General features: G+C 38.6%; 1 protein-coding gene across 5 annotated transcripts in view; it reads left to right on the top strand.

Moving 5' to 3' along the window:
* LOC125269172 (voltage-dependent T-type calcium channel subunit alpha-1H-like) overlaps positions 1-18160 on the top strand; it is a 42684-nt gene that overhangs the window by 7840 nt on the left and 16684 nt on the right. Inside the window, exons 1-2 of one of the 5 annotated variants that reach the window (XM_048192019.1) lie at positions 5534-5666; positions 6411-6499. Coding sequence is in view for 1 of the 5 variants with exons in the window: in XM_048191999.1 (XP_048047956.1) it covers positions 17143-17181 (39 nt within the window). In the remaining 4 variants the exon portion in view is untranslated. Of the gene's footprint in view, positions 1-5533; positions 5802-5943; positions 6081-6410; positions 6500-16540; positions 17013-17111; positions 17182-18160 lie in introns of those variants that run through there. The other 4 variants (XM_048192015.1, XM_048192008.1, XM_048191999.1 and 1 more) reach the window with 4 other exon arrangements.

The following is an 18160-nucleotide window of genomic DNA, read 5'->3' as shown; positions in this document are numbered from 1 at the left end:
ACTGCATAGTAAAATGTACTATTGTACAATGCACTATGCACTATCCCATGCCGCAAAAAACACCACAGCAATAAAAATGTTTGAAAATGTATTTCTACACCCACTGTAAATGTTTCTCTTTGTTAGGTTTGGTTAGTGGTGTCTAAAATGCATCTTTACGCACAACTGCCAGCCTGCATGGTGAGGTTCTCAAGACTCCAGAGACACCAGCAGCTTCAAATACCTGTTTGCTGCTCAACACTGGCTTTTTTTTATAGCTGCCCTTTTAATACAATACATTTTTTTGATAGGAACTTTCATTAATAAGCCTTTATCTGACTGATTTCTGCTGTGCTCTAAATCACTCACAAATCTTAGGATAATCCGATAATCTCCATTCAGTTTCACACAATATTAGTTGTTTTCATGCCTTTTGCACAACATTGCACCATTTCATGCTTTTCATCTTCAGAAAGATCTTTCTTCCTCCCCATATTGCATGAGAACTGTGACTTGCTTAAAGGATTAGTTCACTTTTAAATAAACTTTTGCTTATAATTTACTCACCCCCATGTCATCCAAGATGTCCATGTCCTTCTTTCTTCAGTCGAAAAGAAATTAAGGTTTTTGATGAAAACATTCCAGGATTTTTCTCCATACAATGGGCTTGAATGGGCACCAGACGGTTCAACGTCCTAAAGACAGTTTCAGTGCAGCTTCAAAGGGCTTTAAACGATACCAGACGATGAATAAGGGTCTTATCTAGCGAAACGATCAGTCATTTTTTAAAAATAAAATAAAAAAAAAATTAAAGTTTTATAAGCACAAATGTTCTCCTTGCTCTGTTCTCGGATGCGCGTTCGTGACGTCACGTAATACGCAATTACGTTGAAAAGGTCACGCTTGATATAGGCGGAAGTACAGATTCAGTGTTTACAACTTAAACGTGCAAATACTAAGTCAAACGCCGTTTACAAAAAAAGGTAAAACAACAATGTCGGAGGAGGAGAAGATGAGGTTTTTCGCCTGCCCTACCTTTTGAACCGGAATACACAGAGGAAGAAATTAGGCAGATGGAAGAGACTGCTGCGGCGACACACACCTCTCCAGCATCAGGCAGACGAAGATCTAACGAGACGTGGTGGTGCACATGTGGCAAATGCCAACCATTGCCAACAGAGGAAGAATCTAGATGCTGCCACGACTGGACCATTTCAATCCCGCCATTAGAATCAGTCGGTGAGTCCCTGTTTCCATCTCGCTGCATTACCGGACTAAAAAATAAAGGATTGATATTACATGTTAAATTATATAAAATTTAGTTACAAAATCATATTATACCAGTTAAACAGTTCAATGCACTTCCTAAATGAACAGCACACAAGGGTTAAATAGATGTGAAATAATTAAAAGTCTTTCTATCACGTTCTTCAGATCACACTTGAAACCATCACCCCACCTGAACCGACAGCATATACATGCTCATGTGCTGCTGGGAGAAATTTGTGCAACCATCTGGTTGCATTAATGTATCAGACAGCACATTTTAGTACGCTAGGCACCAAGAATGTTCCGGCTGCCCTTGCATGCACAAGCGAGCAGCAGTCCTGGCATAGGCCCCGCACCCAGGTAAAAGAAAAAAAGAAAAGAAAACTCCTCATCCTTCAAACAGATTTAATTTAACAACAGTTAATAATAAAGCAGTAATAAATAAAAATAAATGTAAAGTGGCTAATGTGCAAATAAAGTTACGATCTTCCAGTAAAAATATATAAATGTTTTGTCAGGGCATAACTCCTGAACCGGTGGATGAACTTGTGGTGCGTAAGCCGAAAGCCTCTGGCAGGAGCAGTGTGCAGTCAACCCTGTACAAAGCATATGGAGGTAATCTCCATATACTAATAACACACACCTTCTGATGATGATGTCCTTGCTGGAGCAGCATCCCTCATTTCTCTTAGACCACAGCCGCTAATAGCTAAGATTGTCGATGGGATGTCTGCTGTAACAATGGTGTCAAAGTTTGGAGGTCCCCAAAGGTTCACTGCTTTCCTACCAGTGTCCTGCTGTGCTGCCAAAGGATGTGGTTAAGCATCCAAATGCTCCACAATTCCCCCCATTACCTGTCCCACAATACACACTCCCACAGTACAATTTTGTCCCTGGCAGCTGGGCTGAACTCCTGCATATGCAGAGTCTGGAGGTGACACCTGAGATGTCAGGGATCATTGAGGAGGGAACACGGGATCAGTCCAAAAGCCCCCTCTGGGTAAGCATGTGCCGTCTACGGCTTACAGCAAGTAAGTTTTATGAAGCAGCTCACGTAAGATCTGAAACCACTGCGAAGACGCTTGCTGGACGGATCATTAAAGGTGCCCCCCAGACCAAGGCAATGCGTAGAGGAGTGGAACTTGAGCCAGAGGTTCTTCATGATGCCAATGTCAATGTCCTCCCATGCGGTCTCATCATCCACCCCCATGCTCCACATCTTGGTGCCAGTCCAGATGGCAAAGTGGTGGACCCAAATGAAGAACCTCCCTATGGCCTGGTAGAGGTTAAATGCCCTGATGTGGAAGACATTGGAGAGGCATCACATATTGAGTTTGTTGGGGGCCAATCAAAGCTAAAGAAAAAAAACACACTTACCACTGGCAAGTTCAGGGTCAGCTGATGGTCACTGGCTTAGTTTGGTGTGATCTGGTGACAGATACTAGGGGTGACTTTACTGTAGAGAGAGTGTGGAGAGATGATGTACTGATCCAAGAAATCAAGGCTAAAGCTGATGAATTCTACTTTGGCACATACATTCATGTTTTGCTAGGGAGAAAATAGGCAAGAAAAGGTGACAAACCAATGATGTTATTATTCACTGTTATATAGTTATGTTCAGAAGAAAAATCAGCTGATTAGTCACAGTTCATTTAATTGTTTATGGTAGTAGACTTTAAGATTTAAATATAATTTGTTATTATTCAATTTAGATTAAGATTTATGTTATGTGTTATTCAGATCTTTATTTTTGAACATTAAAAATATATTGTTGCAACATACATTTCCCAAACTGGAAAGATGAGAAGTCAGTCAATGTGTTCAAAATCTGAAAGTTGCAGGTCAAAACAGAGTTAGTTTACATGTTAAAATTTAAAAATAATATTGATAAAAAAGAAAAAGGTAAAATGTCATACATATAATAACTTAAAACCCTGTCTGAAAAGGGTAACAAAAACAAACTTACCAGAAGATAGACCACAGTGTCACAAAGTAGGCTAGCTCAGGACAAGCTCTGGTTCTGTTAAAGGAAATTAAGAGATAATCTGTCTGTCATAAAATGTGTGTAGGTGATGTATTAATGCTAAGTTCTATGTGACCACAATTAATAAAAATATTGACCAAAATACAAAATAAAGAGAAGATGAAAATTAGAGAAATTACTTTCCTAGCAAGGGATGAGGTTGACTGAAGATTTTTATGGTATATTTTACACACACAGTTGATAAAAAGATCAATGTTACTGGCTATAGATGAGGAGGAAGTGGCCCATGTTATTGGCTATAGATGAGGAGGAAGCGGCCGATGTTATTGGCTATAGATGAGGAGGAAGCGGCCGATGTTATTGGCTATAGATGAGGAGGAAGTGGCCAATGTTACTGGCAGGTAAGTAGGTGAGAATGATGGCACTGGGTGACAAGGATACGAGGATGACACATAGCACCAGATTTGGCTGCAATGAATGAAATATAGCAGGCTGACAGCATGTTCACTCTATCCAGTATTTCATCCCACCTTCAAGATCTAAAGGACCCTGGTAATTTGCCATCATGCAACAGCAGGACCACATCTGATTGACAGTGCCTGCTAAAGTGAGAGGAACCGGAGAATCCCAAATGTGGTACTCTTTTACTCGTCTAATTGCACGTTCAACAAGGATGCGGGGTCTGGCAATGGCCTGGGTTCTCTCAGTTTCCTCTCTGCTAAACTGGTCACTGTGCTTGAAAGGGGGGATGATTCATTTTGCTTTAAAATCCTCTAAAAACTTTCCAATGAGGAAGCCCTTATCTGCCATAACCTCGTCACCTGGCTCCAGTAAGTTCAAAATCCCTGACTGCCTTGTCAACTCCTTGTCAGAGATAGAGCCAGTGAATAACTTGGATGCAAATGTGATTGCACCACAGGGTGCCACTCTAATTAAAGCTTTGAAGGTGGTATAGCTCTTGTAGGTTGAGAATGTTTCAGAGTGGAGGGTAATTGCCTCTGGGCTCTCACATCTGAACTCTGTGCAGTCAATAATGACCCTTACATTTGGGCAGTACTGCTGAAATTTCACAGGCATTGTTCGACCTCACCTGCTCCCGGGTCATCCAGATTTGAACCGATCCCAACACAAGGTACAGGTAGTTTGACCATGTGATGGTAATGCGACTCACTGTAGAAGTGCTCACTTGAAAAATCTCGGCCAAAACACCCTCTCTAAGGCCAACAGCGACTTGCAAGCAAAACATGAAAAACTCATCAATGAGCTGCATCTTGCGCTGGGGGCTTGGCTTCACAACCTCTTTCTCTACCGTTGAAAGTCCAATCCACTTGGCTTTGGACCAGTACACAATCCTGGATGCAGAGGGCTCAATTGATCTCCAGAAAATAAAAAAGATGTTTTTGTTTGAGAACCTTGTGAAGTATCTGAAGTCTTCATCAGAAACACACCATCGCTCCAGCAAAGCTCGTGAGATGGTAAGGCTTGACACCAGTTCTTCCAGTTCCTTTATTTTTTCTAGTGCCTCATCAAGAGCACCTAATTAAAGAGAAAAAAAATAAAACTTTTAAAAATATTTTTTAAAACATGACACTTTATCATTAGAGGAAACTTTCTAATGAAAAAAATGGGTCAATTACTATTACAGATTTATGCAGTTATATAATTGTTTAAACACCACTATAAATTCTTTATTCACCCCAATATTCTTACATGCCATAATTAAAAATCTGAATTTGCTGTATTTTATGGAATTTGATTATTGTATTGTCTCCATTGTTGTACATTTATTAATAACTTTAATGGTCTTTGCTGATTTCTGTCCCTCTCATGTATGTGAGTGTTCCTTGTGTGACGTTCCCCAACACTGCCCATCTTGCATGTCTCCTTAATCAAATACACATGATTCAGGTCGGTGTGTCAGACAAAAAAAATCATGCTAACGTTACATGTACAGTGCTGGAGGGCTCCAGCAAAGTGGTTGAGAACCACTGAGCCAAGCCACAGAGAGCAGTATAACGATTAAAAATGAGAAAATTAAAATAATAATTATTATTAGAAAAGAGTACAAATTACCAGTCATAAATCTACAGCAGACAGTAATAATTTAATACCACATTCACCTCACTAACATGCTCAACACTGTTAGGATAACTGCGATCTTAATTGTATATATAATAAAATTGTATACTTTCTATTTAATTAATAATTATCTACTATTGTATTGTAGTTATTTAGCTAACAACATGGTACACTCACCCGCGGGAGCGCGGCTGTCGTAATCGTGCACCAGTAGCGCCGTATCAACAGTCTCCATTTCAACATCTACTTCCTCCAGCTCACCACGGACACCTCTTTTTGCCGTCCGTGTCTGGCGTGATTTAACATCTCCCCAATTGTTCCAAGAAAACCTGGAAGGCACAGCCTGCGGTGTAAGGTATTTACGACCGGACTAAGGATGGACGCGGACTTCATCCTCTGTGAAGTGCAATGACGTCCCCTCATCTCTTCGTACAGCCCAAATCCAACGCTTTTTCACATTTTCATCGCTCGGAAAGCCGTGAAACGACAAGTAGGGTTGTTTCTTCTTTGAGTTGTAACACAAAGGCACGCTACAAGACTGACTACTTTTAGTCTCCGCTATTTTTCTGGAAGCGCTTTCACTGATCGTAGTGGGCGTCGGCGCGACCGGAAGAAACTACTTCCGTTCTCGGCCGCCATTTTGTGAAATAGGCCTCAGCTGCATTTTCTAAATTCTGGGTGGCAGCTGAGAGATTAGAGTTACCATGACAACTGCGGCGCATCCTCACACAACACAGAGGATCGCTAGAATCTACCATTTACAGATAAGGTTCGTTAAATTCATCAAATTTTATATCAAACTCTGCGTTAGTGTATCACTTACTTCAGTCATTCGGGTCAAATTACATCATTTAGATGCTAAACTGAGTTCAACCAGTTGTGTGAAAGAATATTTCTGTCTTTCTAGAAAAACAACAAAATAACTAATGTTATGTGTGATGTGATGTAAATAGAGGCTGTTACTTGATTTGTCACCAACATCAAATTTTCGGCGATGTCAGTTCAATAAATGGAGCTGAAAATCATTTTGATGCCATCCGTTAGTTACATTTGTCAAATTTTTGTATTTGTATTTTGTAATTTTTGTCTTCATTTTTAGAGCCTATCTGACGGTGTTTACACGACGTGAGTGGCTGGCAAGGAAAAACACGCATTTTCTGAGAATCAGAGGATTGCTCCTAAATATAGGTGAGTAACTTATCTCTGAACATGTTGAACAGAGTCATCCGAAATCATTTCTTTACGCATATATTACAATTATTCTTTTCAGTAATTTTAGTCAGATTATTCAGTGAATAGCCTTGGATTCTTATGAATTTTAATTGGCCAAGACAAGAGTTAAAGGCGCTCTAAGCGATTTGACGCGTTTTTAGGCCCAATTTTTTTTTGGTCACATACCGCAAACATCTCCTCACTATGCGCTAGCTGCCTGTCCCCTGAACACACTGTAAAAAAAAACGCGGTCTCTGTAGTCGCCACAAGCTCCGAAAACTGCAATAAAAACAAACTGGTGCAGCCTGGACCACTTAACATAATAAACATGCTCCAGCCAATAACCGACAAGTAGCGTCAATACGCAAGCTACTTACATTTTAAATGCGCGTTCATGACTGTTTCAGGAAGCACGGAGGGGAGGGCCGGAGGGCTGTTTCATAAAACAAGATTAGAAAACAAGCCAGGCTTATTTTACTTAGTCAGACTCAGGGCTGGACTGGGACAAAAAAATGGCCCTGGCATTTTTGCTCAGACCGGCCCACCACAATCGGTCGGACACCACCCACCAGAGTATTACAATTAATTGGTAGAGTTATTAAAAGTACACTTAGTAAGAGTAGGATTTCTAGATAGACAATGTGCTCCATGATATAAAAGCTAGTTAACCCTTAGAACGTGGATGTAGAATACTGATAATTCTATAAAGAATTAAAAAAAAAAAAATTTCCAATGAAACAGACAGCAGAAAAACTATAATTTACAATTACAAATATACTTTGTTTTAAAGAGCACAAACCCCTGTTTAAGTGTCAAACATTTACCTCTCATTGTTTAGATACTCCCCATTAAAAACAATGAAAAAGAAAACTATACTACCAAATTACTCACAAAAAACGTCCTAATAAAATGATATTCATGTTATTCACTTGCCATAAACAACCAAGTGTTCATACCAGAGTAATAGGGTACAAGAGCTACAAAACATAACTTTTTATAGCTGAAAAGTGAGATCTAGTAGACCATCATCACGACTAACAGCTATAAATAGACACCTATAGTCTCGTTGTGAAATAAACACATCGTCAGTAATATTACATTATAATAATAACCTGAATTTTTTTTTTTGAAAAATCAAATTGCATCATTTCAGGTTTTTCTATGAGAAAGGCCGTTACTGCATAAGTGAACTCTGATAGCTACAAGGGCACTGCTAACTACAAAAAACAGTGCAAAATAACTTTTGCTGTGCTATTTGACTTTAGCTGACTGAGTGACCAGTGCAGTAGGTGACAGTCTGACTTTATAATAACGACGACGATTATGTTGTCTTATAATATTCATTCATTTAAACATCATCGTCGTCGTCGTCGCATCATGAGTCCCTCGCTGTTAATCATGTAACTACCCTGCTTACCGCTTCTATTATACTCTCCTGCTTACTCTGTCCCTCATTGGCTTCACTGTCAGACACCTGCTGCTCCTCTGCCTTACAGGTGTCTCCTCCATGTTCTTCTATGTTCACCTGTTTTTGCACGTCAGGTACTGTAGGTTTGGAAACTGAAGCTACAGTAACCGCACTAAACATGCCAGTAATTTTTGCACGTTGAGGCATCAACCTCTAAATTTTTTGATTTTTTTGCCCGCAACTTCTCCGCACCCCCCTTGCACTTGCGCTTTTGTTTCTCCATCCTCCTAATCCAAAGATGTTCTGGCGAAACAGAGGGGACGGGCTGGAGTCTGTTAAGAGATGTGATTGGGCCAGCCCAGTGTCAGTATGGAAAATGAACCAATGGGCCGCTGTCCCTGCTTTATGGGCCGGTCGTTGGCCAATTTTTATGTTTATTAAAAAAAATCATATCATATAGCGGCCCCGCCCTCAAGTGCATCGGCCCACCGGGCATTTGCCCGGTATGCCAGATTACCAGTCCAGGCCTGGTCAGACTTGTTGTCAGCGAATTCTGTTTCATAAAACATAAAACTTAAATTAGTTCAAACTCAGTTACCCTGGCAGCTTATGCTGGGAAACTAGCCTGGGGTGCGTTTCCCAAAGCGAACTATGGTCGTAAGTTCCGTCGTTACCAATAGAGTTCAATGGGACTTGCGACCATAGTTCACCAATGATGCTTTCGGGAAACGCACCCCTGGTCTGGAGCAGGCTAACTGTCAGGCTAAGCTGAGCTCCTCTAACACTGACCAATAGGAACGCAATGATATCACAGCTGACTCTCTCACATACAATTATTTGACTTTATTAACATATATATATGTGTGTGTGTATATTATGTGTATATTATTATGTGTGAGGGCTTGGAACCAGAGGGGCGTAAGTGGCATTTGACAAACTTTACAGGAGAGCCAAAACAAAATTTTGACCACACTTCAATCAACTGTATTTATTAACCTTCAACCACAACACTGCAACCACATACATACTTATACGAGTAAGTTCTTAAGTGAACATATTATGGCATATTAACACAATGAACATATTATAAAACCTTGCAAAATCTTGAAAATATGGCAAGAACATCAAATACGCCTTTTTGGCACCAAACATTTCCATTTCTTCTAAAGAAAAATAGGGCGTATCTGCTGATCACTGCAGAAATGATTGGTAAAAACATTGGTTAAAAACACTCTAACTTCATAACTTTTCATTTTATTTAAAATACTGTATACATAGTCATTTAATTTCATCATTTCAAACTGTTTAACATTTCATTTCTAACCGTTTAATTTCAGTTCTCATTTATGAGTTCACATTCATGTCAAACAGTTTAACATTTAATTTCAAACAGTTTAATTTCTCTTGTTTATTACACATTTCACTTTTTAGTTCACTTTAGTTGAACTAAAAAGTTCACTCACTGCCCACTGTCAGAGTGTTATAGAACTCTGCATAACAGTGGGGAATACTCCCATTGGTGCACAGGGTGAGTAGGTCTTTTTTCTTTAAGGCACTGATCCCTGGAGGACTTTCATACAATGAGCTGGGGTGTGTGGTTCTGGTGCCTCTTGTTGCCTGTTGTGCCACCGTCAGTTTTCGGAAGTTTGGGGCGGTGAAATCATACTTGAAGAAGATTGTGTTTGGTTCATCTTTCGTGTAGCGGAACCATTTAATCTTCTGCCAATGAACTGATTGTCCCTCCTCATCTTTTGTTCTGTTTTTGAGTATGTGGTTGGAGAGGGACTTGAAGTCCAGAAAGTCCTTGTGTTCAAGTTCATGTACACTGTATGGGTCGTTCCTTCTTGCCATTCTCACAAGTGTGAAGTAGCCATCAGGGGAGTAAATAGAAACTTTTCTTCTTGCAGTTTCCACTGCAGCATGCACACTATCACACTCCATCTGGCTGTGACCAGACTCCATGTATTTATGGTCAATAGTGGAGAGGGACAGTGAGCTGACAGCACGCAGGCACATCGTGCTAAAGGCAGCATTCCTGTTCTGTCCACCACAAGTATCTGAATAAAGAACTGCATGTTTTACATGTGGACTAAGTTCTTTAAGGTACTTGTAAACACATGTGCTAATCTCTGAAGATCCACGGCCTCCTTCCCCCTCATGCCACATGTAACACTTGACATCTTTACTGTCTAATTCATACACAGTGAGGTTGTACGTACTTAGCTTGCGTGAGTAGAACAGGCAACTTACGTTGCTCCAGGGAGTGGTCAACACTTGTTCTAGGTCAAAAGTGACAGCCTTGTATGACTCATTCTCTTTTGCTTTCTTTTTATCATTTTCTTTTTGTTCTCTGGCCTGGGTCTTTCTTAACTGGTGAGCATCATACTCATTCTTGTGATTTGTCTTCTCACTGTCTTCTAAACGTTGGTACCACTCACAGTATTTACATGCATCTTTCTTCGGAGTGTGAAAGGCAAGATTGAACTCATTGTCAAACACTGTTCTATAAAGACTTTGTTCCACTCCTGTTCGCATTTCTCTTTATGCAGTGCATACATTTTTGGCAGATTCAGAGATCCTTCCAAGTAGAGCTTGTTTGTATCTTTCCTGGAGTAGTGGGATTCAAGTTTTGGGAAAGAATCGATATGCTCTCGTATTTTATCTTTGCTACTCTCAGGGACTTTGTTTTGAGTTGCATGCCGCCCTTTCTTGCTTGAAGGGGTAATTCCCAATTCACTAGAGGCATGGCTGCCTGCAGACCGTGCAAATTTCTCTGACACATCAAGGGTCTTCAAAAAAAAGTCCTTGCATACCCTAATCTGTCTTCTCTCTGAGGTTAAATAATACTCAAATGTATGATTTCTTCTTGAGATTGTTTCCCTGTTTATTTTCTCTCTTTTGACAACATGATTGACAATGAAGTCTTTCTGCCTCGCTGCATCTCCCATCTCCCAATAATATTCAAATACTTTTTCCCTCACTTCCTCAGGGAATTTTTCATTGCATTTGTAGCGACAGGAGGCACAGTTCTTCTCCCTCATCCTCCTTCTTGGGAACTGAATGCCATGTGAATTCATGTAGCTTTGGCCAGAATTTCTTAACCTCTTGCGTTTGTTCTTTTTCTAGTTGTCAACATTTATCTGTCTTTTTCTCCCTCTTTGTGTGTTGGCATCCTCCTCCTGTCCATTGTCTGCCTCTCCCTCCTGAACAACTTCAAGCACAATAACTGTCTCACTCCCTAGAGCTTCTTCTGTCTCTGTGTGTCCCTCATCAATTGCATGATCTCTTGCCCTGTCTGTCTCTCTCCCTCCATCTTGTGCTGTTTCCATGTGCGTGTCTCTCTCTCCAATCTCATGTGGTTGTGTCCCTAAACGATTAATCATTAATATTTACCATTATCCTATATTGGTAGTACTGTTTATAAAATATGATATATATATATATATATATAGGCCTACTGAGCCTGGGCCTGCAACAGATTCTTGCTAACAGATAACATACCATTATCCTACATGAACTGAATGATTAAGGGTTAAATTAGGTTATGCTTAATGTTCAAAAAGTGCAAGTCAGAACTCACTTTCTCCATCATGTGCTGTCTCCATGTTTTCCTTAAGCCGATCTCTCTCCCTCACCTCATTCAGCTCTGTCCCTTTATAATTTACATACAGTATGTATTAATATCCTACATGAATTCCCTGAATCTAGTAGTTCAGGGTTAGAGTTAAGTTGACTGTGAATGTTTAAAAGAATATTCGGTAACACTTTATAATAACTGCACACTATTAATCATTAATAGTGATTAATGACAAGGCATAACTAGTACAAGGCATAACTAGTCCTCACTTTAGATGAGCTCACAAAATAGTTCACTGACCACTACTAAATGCTTTATAACTACCTGAATTAACCCTTAATTACAGTAGAAATACATAATAAATCATTATTAACACACCAAGCAACTATTACTATATGTCTGAATAATAAGATGTATGAATGTACATTTAAATAGTTTATTAATCATTTACTTACAATTTCTAAGTGATCTTATCTGACAACTCCTAAATAATTGGTGTGTAAATAATGCTATACTTCATTTAGAAATGATAAATTGATCATTAATAAGGTATGAAAATACATTTATTAAACACATTATAGATATGCTTGTAAATCAAGTATAAAGTGTTACCCAATAGTCTATGCCAGAATATTAGGCTACTTTAAATCACAGTTAGCCAGATTAGACCAAGACAAAGGTATTAGCATGCTAGGCTAGGCTAACAAGGCTAGACTATCAATGCATGTGTCTTACCTCCAACACTCAGGTGAGGAGCAGCATACAAAAACATCTCTTCATCTGTCACTTCTTCACAAGATTCATCCGTTTGCTTCATTATATTCATCAAAATTTGTTCTGCCTCAGACAGTTCCATGTGTGCAGCATGCGTGTCAGCCATTTTAGCTAGTGCTGTTTAGGGGCACCACACACTTACGCCCTTCTGGCCCTGAAAAATACTGTAGGCTCTTGTATTGTTCAGAGCTAGAAGGGCGTAAGTGGACTTGCGCCCTTCTGGCTCCAAACAATGTGTAGGCCATACATGTATTTTTTAGAGCCAGAAGGGCGTAAGTGGACATACGCCCCTCTGGCTCCAAACAATGCTCAAACTTTTGTGTTAGGTCTTTGTTGTTTTGTTGCTTTATTCAATACAGGTCGATTTCTGATGCGTCTTTTTGGCACAACTAGATAGAGCTCATCAAGACCTTTAATTTGATATATAGAACTCATTTTCGCCCAAAATGCCACTTACGCCCCTCTGGTTCCAAGCCCTCGTATATATATATATATGTATAATACACACATTTACTAAATAGTGCTAAATAAAAAAAATATATATTGGTGTAAGTTTAAGGCATTTTTTTTATTAAAAGGTAAGTATGATGAGAAACAAAACATTTAAAGAGAAGTAATTTCTTAAAAATTAAGTGTTATATAGCCCACTGAATCATTCTCAGACTTAATGCTGACAACAATGGAAGCAATTGGGAGAGAACTGTCCGTAAACCTTATTTCTTAGCACAGAAGAATACAAGAGGATTACCAGATCATTGTTTTAAGTGTGAAAATATAGCAAAAGTAACACAGAAATTCAAAATCAATAAACCTGTGACAAGGCCCCTGAAACAATCAGGCCTTCATTTGTAATCTTTCATTAAGTGATGAGTGATTATTTTGCTAGACAAAGAGCAGGAGAAATACCAAGTGAGTGTTTCAGAGCCAGCAAAAGCTATGAAAAGAGTGTCTGAGTAAGATGTGGCCTGCAGAAGTGACATGCATGGTTGTTGTCCACACTGAAACTACCCACTGTAGTCAAAGCACAATAAAGTCAGCTAGCCTTTTCCAAGGCCCATATTTAATCTATACTCTGGTTATTTATATATATATATATATATATATATATATATATATATATATATATATATATATATATATATGGAATTCAGGTTGATTAGGACACTTTTTGCTATTGAAATGACTGGGAAAAAGTGTCCTAATCAACCTGAATTATATATATATATATATGTATATACATATATGTGTGTGTGTGTGTAAAACCTACAGGTTTTCCTTTCTTACTGGCTAAATGTCTTGTGCCCAATATTTAATTAGATTGTTTTAAAATATATGAGTACATTTCTCTCTGGTTTTGTTTGGCAGTAGTACTCTTTATGGTTATTAGAAGAGCAGAAATTAAAATCACAAAATTAAAAATTAAAATAAATATGCACAGACTAAATTTTAATTGGTAAGATGAATCTAAACTCAGTAGGCCTAATTGTCCCAAAGTATATTGATTTACCGCATTACAATAGTCCATTTACAGTTACTATCATAAAAATACACTTACTTGTAGGTTTGAAAGTGTACATAAGGCACATTTATTGTCCAACATCAAATATTTTAGCGAAATGTATATTTTAGAATTATTGCGCTTCTATTGCATTCCGTCTGTTTAGCGCGCATGCTCGTAGCAGCGCTCGTTCACTGTGAAGTTTAGCCGCAAAATGGAAATATTTGCATGACTTTCTAACATTTACAGATGGAGAATAAACTTGTGAAAAGTAAGTTATGCACTGAGGAAAACACCATGTCTAAAACGCATAAAATAGCACAAAATGTATGCCATTTCCTATGGTGGATCGATTTGATCCATGATCGACCTCTAGGGCTGCTTAAGAAAACCGTGCACGCGAAATTATCTTGACTAGGTAAACCTGGATCGAATAAGCGGGACTGCGTGAACTTCAAATCCCTTTTATGAAACTGTTTTAGCCCAAACTTATTTGTTAGGTTAATTCAAGTCAGGTTTTGGAGTTTAATTTCTCCTCGCTTTTCTTAGCATCTTTTATGAAACAGCCCTCAGGAGGAGTAGGAGGGAGGGTCTAGTAGGGATGGGCGATATTATCGTTTGCGATAAATACCGTTGAAAATTCTCCTCATGATACAAATTTGTCTCCTCGCGATAATTACGATAAGTCTAGTTGTTGACTTATTTCGTGCGCGACCGATTCACTGTTCATGTGTGGAGTTAAAACAAGCATGACGAAAGACGTGAGGCTGAGGAGCAGCTTGTTGTTAAGCGAAGAGTTCCCTTCACAATTTGGAACTGGTTTGGTTATAGAAAATCAGATGTGGAGCAAACTACGGTAATCACTATAAACAAATGTTCAATGAATGAGCCGTATGTCATTCACGCCATCATCACCCGGGTTTTGATAGCGCGCGAGTGCAGGTGAGACCTGAACATCTCACATTGCTACTGTTTAAACTAAACTCATTTAAACCTTGCCAGTTGCCACTTTAAACATTCAACTGTAAGACGCAAAAGAGAACTTGCGCGCGCTGTGAGGAGATTTATGTGTACTCATCCGAAGCGCGTACACGGAGAGCTGCGTCAGATATATTTTGTAAACTATCTGAAGACATAGTTAGGATTGTTACTTTTTGATACAGTTAGGGCTGTTACGGTCGGCATGACAATCGCGCGACATTATATATTTTTTATATATATTTTATATATATATATATATATATATATATATATATATATATATGAGGTCGCGTTAACTGTTGTTGTTTTTTAGCAATGACGGAAAAAATATGAAGGCCGTCCGTCAGATTACTGAGGCTGATGTAGCTTGTAAATGTAATTCCCACCCCTGCCCAGTAGGTGGTGAGCGCGCTCCAGTGTGGCAGCAGAGCGCGAGTTCAGTCTCCAGAATAAAATTATGCGTTTGATTACAAGCACACAGTTTAGGTATATTTATGATAATAAAGTTATGATACTTATACTTAAATAATTCAGTTTCTAATCCAGTTCATTTTGTTTTAAATGGTTTGTTTTCTTATTTTTCTTGCTGAAAAAATGACGGAAAAAATATGAAGGCCGTCCGTATATATATATAATTATCGTCATTGGTATCGTTATCGCAATAAATACCTGAAATTATCGTGATAATTTTTTTAGGCCATATCGCCCATCCCTAGGGTCTAGCTAGCCTCTGTTTTGTTTGACAACACTTCGAACGTCAACAGGAAGTTACTCCGCTCAGAATCGCTTAGAGCGCCTTTAATTTACACTTGAAGCATGTTTTCAGCATCTCTAAAGACATTTTCCGTCTTAATAAGAGAGATAAAAGAGTATCCGGTGTGAAGTAATGCGGGTAAAGCCAAACGAGGCGTCACGTGCTCCCGCGTTCTGCTCCCTAGAAGTTTGGCGTGTCACATCAAGGGAGAATCCCGACCAACATAGATGCGCCAAACCCTTTCGCAGTTTTTTCTTTGGATAATGGCTTTTCTTGCTTCAAACCTGAGACAGTCTGATATGGTTTGGGATAAATCACTGAAGATTTGGTCGTTTTAAAGAAAATTGAAGGGGCCGTTCACACAGAACGCGTTTTTCTATTCCAATGCACTACTTTCCCATTTTTTTTCTATGTAAACACGCGTTTGACGGACGTGCATGACCGTTACGCTCGCGTCTGGCGTCTTTTGCAGTGTCTCACACATGAGCGCCACATTTTTAAGACGCCGTGTCAAGTTACAAGAACTTTTACACGCAGCGCCGCTCATCAATGTCAGTTCCAAAACAGTGGACCAATCAGAAGAACTCGGAGGCGGGGCAAGCGTTGCGAGCTTCTGTTTACAGTAGCAAGTTGGCATGACAACTGTTTTATTTGACTGCGACATGGCAGAGGAAGCGCTTGTTATTATCTTGTTTTCTCTTTTTCCATGTCAAAACCGCTATCTATCAATTCTGCTATTTGCCTATTTCTATTATTTCCGTTATTGTCGTTATTGCATCACGCATCACGTATCTCGAGAAATAGGCATGGCAAGCCGATTTAACATTAATTCCTCTTCACTATTTTATTTTATTAGTACTTAATATAAATTGTTACTTTTAGTTACTAGTAGTTTTTTATATCACTGTTTCACTAGTAATAAATGTAATGCTAGTACCTAGTTCATTAGATACTACTTATTACAATAGTTACTACTATTAATTTAATTATTCACTACATATATTGTGTTCTACTAGTAACATTTTAAATTGAACTGTAACCATGTGACTAGTCAATACATAAGACAAGTAAAAAATAACTAGTAGCTGAGATATAAGAATTGTTATAACATTACTAGTAACATTAATGTTACAAGTGTTCGTGTTTCCCATACATTAACCCGCCACATTCTAGTTTGTCCTGCCACTGTCTCAATGTTAAACGGAAATTAGGCCTGTTGCGATATTTAATTAACCGACTGATAATTGTGCTCTATACTGCAAAAGTGTGAGTCATAGAGCAAAAGGAATAGACTAGCACCAATTATGTTTTCATGTACTATATTTAAAGTCATCTGAAGCCATTCCATAGCTTCATGTGAGGGACAGAAGAATGTGTAGCCTACATTTAAGTTAAATTTAAGTTCAAGGAAACTCGTCTTCCCTCCGCTGTAGCTGTCAATCATTCTCCATTCAGCACTCAAACGGCACGTCGTGTTTGGTCACAACAGTTAGCATGGTAAAAACTCTCCAATATGATATATTCCCATTATAGTACTTGATATGTAGATAAAGGACTGTGGATTTGCATAAAATGACTTTATCTTGCTGGCTACAGGGTGTCTGTTAGATCGCACAACACAAGGACTATGAATTGGCATCACACGCACAATAACTGGAATTTAAAAGTAAGAAGAAACATATGATTAATAAACTGTTAGATGCAGATATACACTCTTTGTTCCATGAACTAGTTCACCCAGAAATGAAAATTCTGTCATCATGTTTCTCACCCTCAATTTGTTCCTAATCTGTATAAATTTCTTTGTTCCTTTGAACACAAAGGGAGATATTTTGAAGAAAGTTTGTATCCAGGCCACTTTGGGACACCATTGACTTCCATAGTGGGAAAAAAAAACTACTATGGTAGTCAATGGTGCCCCAGAACTGTTCAGTTTCTCACATTCTTCAAAATGTCTTCCTTTGTGTTCAACAGAACAAAGAAATTTATACAGGTTTGGAATAGTGTTAATTTCGTCACCTATTTTTTAGTCTTAGTCTTAGTCTTAGTCTTGTGCCAAATGTCCTTGTTAGTTTTAGTCATATTTATTCATTCACATATCTTTTTTTGTTAGTCAAGTTTTAGTCGACTAAACGTCTCGTCATTTTAGTCTAGTTTTAGTCAAAAGAAAACTCAAAGTTTCTTAGTCAAGTTTTAGTCGACTAAAAGTCTTTTAATTTTAGTCTAGTTTTAGTCAAAAAATTGTAGTCTTTTTTAAAAAAATAACACATTATTACTGAGATTATTACTGATAAACATTTCAGTAAAAAAAGTGTTTCACATATCTCAAACATTGGTTAAATGTCATAATTACCTGACAAAATACACTTGTTGAAAGATTTTTGTTGAATGCAAATGTTAAACGTGTCTGGTTTTCAATTTCTGATTTAGGAGACACATTCACAAATGATTAACCTGTTCTGAAGAGTATTTTATTTTAACCAACACAATTCAATTCACAATTCAAAAGCTAGCATGTCGTCGTCGCTCGTCACTCGTCACTCGTGTTCGCTTTGGGTGTTGTCGTGTGTTCAGCAGTTTCGTGTTGCAGCCACAGGCGTATGAGACCTGTAAAGCCTCGTTTACACTGCACGCATGTGCGGCTC

This window comes from Megalobrama amblycephala, linkage group LG1 (genome assembly GCF_018812025.1).
Source record: "Megalobrama amblycephala isolate DHTTF-2021 linkage group LG1, ASM1881202v1, whole genome shotgun sequence".
In the NCBI taxonomy this organism is placed as follows: Eukaryota; Metazoa; Chordata; class Actinopteri; order Cypriniformes; family Xenocyprididae; genus Megalobrama; species Megalobrama amblycephala.
The sequence above is the reverse complement of the archived record's forward strand: the minus strand, read 5'-3'. Positions and strand labels throughout refer to the sequence as shown.